At 36.8% G+C, this 4,595-nt stretch overlaps 1 protein-coding gene across 5 annotated transcripts; it reads right to left on the reverse strand.

Moving 5' to 3' along the window:
- Positions 1–430: 430 nt before the first annotated feature.
- Positions 431–2,678, reverse strand: LOC114412396 (probable xyloglucan glycosyltransferase 5). 5 transcript variants are annotated; one of them, XM_028376275.1, is made up of 4 exons: positions 2,189–2,678; positions 2,006–2,088; positions 1,565–1,851; positions 431–1,478 (listed from the first exon to the last, which is right to left on the reverse strand). In XM_028376275.1, the coding sequence occupies exon 4, from the start codon at positions 1,210–1,212 to the stop codon at positions 487–489; it is 726 nt and encodes a 241-aa protein (XP_028232076.1). In that variant the 5' UTR covers positions 1,213–1,478; positions 1,565–1,851; positions 2,006–2,088; positions 2,189–2,678; the 3' UTR covers positions 431–486. The 5 variants fall into 5 exon arrangements, with proteins under 5 accessions (XP_028232076.1, XP_028232078.1, XP_028232080.1 ...); XM_028376277.1 differs by having other exon boundaries at positions 431–1,183; positions 1,330–1,851; XM_028376279.1 differs by lacking the exon at positions 1,565–1,851 and having other exon boundaries at positions 431–1,183.
- Positions 2,679–4,595: the final 1,917 nt, after the last annotated feature.

Genomic DNA, 4,595 nt, shown 5'->3' on the forward strand with positions numbered 1-4,595 from the left:
CTTCTAACTTTTTGCTTATTAGAGTGACAAATACTTACATATGCCTCAATACTACAAACCACCCACCAATATTACGACTAAAAATTATCTTGTCAATTATTAAGTAATGTTGTGTATTACAGAAACTGAAAAAAAGGAGTTCATTATTCTAAGTTGTGCAGGCTTAAAAAGTATTTTTGCTTCTAATTAGAGATGACATGTGCAAACAAGTTATATAACTTCTTAAGACATTTACCAAATCTATTAGAGTAAATAAATACAACAACAATAGTCTTATCTCACTAAGCAAGGTCTCTTACATGGATTACATGATGATGTCAGTAACCTTAGTTAAAAACTAAATTAAATTCTTAGGTATATTATGCATCATGAGATCTCTTTTAATAATTTCCATTAAAAGAGATCTCATGAAATTTGCTGCTACATTAAATAATAGCCACAACTTAATTTACCATTTAAGGGTGAAGAAGAAACAAAAGTGTGAGGTCATACCTCCCTCTCATTACACATGGGAATCTGAACCAGAACCATTGGATGGCTACACGCAGATCCTTCAATATCATCAACCTTGAGGGCATCCCCATCAATCTTAGGCTTAATCCGCTTGTACTTTATCCAAAAGCACCCAAAGCAAAGCACCATACGGTCCACTGACTGTATAAGAAACAGAACAATACAAAACTTTGAAAGTGCCTGCATTGGTGGAGCAATGTACTCGCCACGGAACCTCAGCCAAGCAACATAAACCAAGTGCATCAAGCCTTCCAAATCTGCGGCACGAGGAATGTGCAAACTGGGATTCCCAAAATGCCAACCTTGCAAATAAGCCACCACCTCAAACACCAGAACCACCAAAGAACTCACAAGGAACACCTTGATGACCGTAAACAGCACCTTCCCCTTTTCCATTTTCTCACTCTCCAAGGTCACACCCTCCCTATCAATCAACCTCTTCCTTTTAGCTCCCATCAAAGACCACAAAACTGTGGCAAACCAAGTTACACAACCAATAGCATGGTAAGCCTTGAGAAACAAGAACCATGTGACTTGCTTAGCATTCTTGCTGCGGGTTTTCTCCACTGGCCTGAATGCAGCATCAACACCATTAATCTCCACAACCGAGAAAGTGGGGTTCTCCATTGTCACCACAACTGGGGTACTCTTCTGAGTCTCCTTCATCCACCTATTGGAAAAATCAAAGCTTGGAGCCATTTCCACACAGATTCACACTTCCACACAAAAACCACTCACTACAAGCACACATATAGCCTTATATACACATACATACAAAAGACTAAAGACACTAACTTTATAGATCTTTTTCAGTACCCATTATTGTGACAAAGACTAAAGACTCAGATCTGAAACACCCCCATGAAAATGAGACCAACCATTTTGTGGCAAAAAAAGCTAGAAATTCCTACTTGGTCCAGAAGGAGAACCCTCTTGAAGGTTCAGCATTTATTAGGTAAATGCTGCTGCAGGCACAAAAAAAGTGAGAAACGTGAACTGAGTGAGAAGGGTCTTTTGTAGTGTGCAGGGTCTCTAGAAGAAAGAAAGGTACCTAACATGGGAAAGCCATCATTATGAGGGAAGGTATCTCTATCTATCCATCTGCAGCTGTAAGATGCTAATAACAAAAATATAGTCTGTCATTTCATATTAATCATAGGTAATTACTATCATCTTACTGGAAAATTGGTGAAAGTTGAATTTCCCCAATACTTAAGTGTAGCAGATTCTTCTTCATCATAAGCCCCAGCAATATTTAAAAAATAACATCTTATCATCATGTTATACATGATTAACCAAAATCTTGGTTCTCATAATGAAGCTACTCACCAAGGTAAACTATTAATCAATGCCAATTCCAGTTCAAGTTCCAAAAGGAAAGGATGAACATGAAAACATGCTAGCATGTTAGCAAGGAGAAGCAAGTGAACGAGAAAAGCTAGGCAATATATTGAGAAGTTGATGCTAAAGCCAAAGAGGAGGAACTATATACCTTGCTTCCCTTTCTTCTTCTGTGTTATGTTCCAAGAGAGTTTGTCCCACTAGTGAGCTTCATACCGACCCGTCCATCTATGTCTGTTTACAGTCTAATTTGGATTAGCAAATTCAACAAAAGACAAAAGTAGTTAGTGGTCTTTGAAACTATAGAACAATTGGAAATTCCTTCTTATATGACCTGTTAACACCGCGAAGTCTTGAGCTTCTCTTTGTTGTGCTGATTGAAGAATTTTCACCAACTTCTTGCTGTGGTAACTGCTGGTGGTGGTTATCATCACCGCTGCTTGCTGCTGCAGCAACCTCTCTTTGTCGTCTCTTGACACCCCATGTTCCTTGGAACTCACCTTCTACCATAGACATTTGGCTCCTTCCAAGCCTCACTTCAATAATATTCTCTTTCATCATTACCATTTCTTTTGTATTGTGATGTTCTAACTGTTTGGTAGAGTCTCTTTTTATCCCTTCTCAACTGAGCTTAACTTGATGCAATGTTTGTGAGGTGTGTGTTGTTCTTATAATTTGCATATTTAATTTGTCCTTATTATGCTTTGGTATTTATCGTTAGCTACAATATTGAAGTTACAAACAAGGAGGACGATAATTACGGGGGAAATTAGAGAACAGGTTTGTGTTGTCCCTATTGCCAGCTCAAAGTCCATGAGTCTTGAATTTGCTTTGGTATTTATCGTTAGCTACAATATTGAACAATCCTAGATCTAACAGCACCAGTCAATTATTCCAATTTAATTAAGCTAACTCTAACACGTTGAATTTTTGCACTTTACAAGACTACCCTTTCTAGCTTCTAATTGCATATAACCTTATGTTATGTGTTTTAGTTTAAATGTTTAAAGTGAGTGATATTCATAATAAACATTCGGATGATATAGGTTGATTTAAAATTGGAACAGGCTAGAAATCGAATTGCTTAACTCATAAACTATATCTTCTTGTTGTTGTGATCTTTAAACTATGTCTTAGTGAATGAAAAAAATGACAAAAATTTAGTTGCATTCAAATACATGCAAGCCTTCAAATTGCCAATGGAATACTTTTTTCCCCTTCTTTACTTAGATTTCACAATCAATTTTAATAGTTTTTTCCAAAAAGGACAAAAGTAAGAAATTAACAAACATAGCCTTGTTGACAACAATTTGCTTTCCCTAAATCTCCTTCTGTTTTCAAAATATGGCTACTGTTTCTAATTAACTATCTTAAGGGAGAAAGAGAGACGAGGTTATTAATTTGAGAGGGGGACCTTGTGGAGTTTGAATATAGGAATCTCACGACGCCTTGTAAGCCAACATTTGGAGTATTTGTATGTGGTGCATAATTTCGAGAAAATTCACAGATTGATGATGTATCTTAAGCGGTTGACAATCTCCCTCCAAAATTTGTACTCCAAATTCTATGTTGTTAGTGGAAGACCACTTAAGTAAATTGTTTGTGTCTAAAATTAAAGTTTTAAATTTTTTTTTTATCAAATAACGTTTATTTTAAAAACTAAATTTTAATGTAAAAATGTAATTTGCCAAATATCACCTGAGGTTTAAGTGAATTTCACACTTTTTCTTCATATTTGTCTGAGTTGGATATCATCCACAAACCTGTGTTGTCTACACCTTATCTGTGATTGTGTCATCATCTCATCCTCCTTCTTTAAATATACCTTTTAATTCTTCTCAGTCTCAAAGTCATGTCTCACCATCCTGTGTTGTTCTGGTACTGTTGTTCCACAGCCTACTGCTCAATACTCAGTGTCTTATCCTAGTCTTGCGCAGTCTCCAGTTAATGCTACAGCAGTCGCTACTGCTATCGGTACTGAAAATTGTTACACCGTTGATTCTCATGATCAACCTGAAGCAGCTGCAACTGAATCACAAAATTCACCACAACATGTTGCTAGATCAGTCAATGTTCATCCTATGATTACTAGAGGCAAAGATGGCATAGTTCAGCCAACAATTCATCCATCCTTGCTTCTTGTTGATGCTGAACCTAAATTTGTGAAACAAGCTCCTCAAGACTCCAAGTGGCATTCTGCTATTACTGATGGGTGGCTAAGGATTTTAAGTCAGAAGTTTGGTTTTGATTTTAATGAACCAGAGGTACTGAAATAGAGCAATAGGTGCAGATAAAATTTATGGATACAGATGAAATTTACATTTAATAGTCGCAAAAGTAAGAATGCATGTATAGATGCAGACATAAGGAGCAAATGTACTCGAATTAGCTAGGATTCAATTTGTGTACGATTGTTTCCAATAAAATAATAGTGTCATGTTTATAAAAAATAACTAATGTTACTGACTTTGGAAAGATTGATCCCTAATATTCTGCATTGGTATTTGTGCTACTAAATTAATAATTTGTGTGCAGTAATGCTTACTTGCTGACTGTTGTCCCCGTGTATTTATCTCACTGTTACTGACTGTTGTCCTCATGTATTTTGTTTCAGCACGGTCCTTCGAATGACGACACCCCCACCATCACCTACACAGGCCGAGATTCCTTCTGATGGGACGTCTAGGAAAACTAGACAAGCCACTCGACTAAGAAGGTTGACAGCAAGAACATTGGATCAA

The sequence above is a fragment of the Glycine soja genome, chromosome 5 (assembly GCF_004193775.1).
Source record: "Glycine soja cultivar W05 chromosome 5, ASM419377v2, whole genome shotgun sequence".
Taxonomy (NCBI): domain Eukaryota; kingdom Viridiplantae; phylum Streptophyta; class Magnoliopsida; order Fabales; family Fabaceae; genus Glycine; species Glycine soja.

What these genes read in the sequence shown, in the direction of transcription:
- LOC114412396 (XM_028376275.1), bottom strand. Translation starts at nt 1,212, where the DNA reads ATGGCTCCAAGCTTTGATTTTTCCAATAGGTGGATGAAGGAGACTCAG.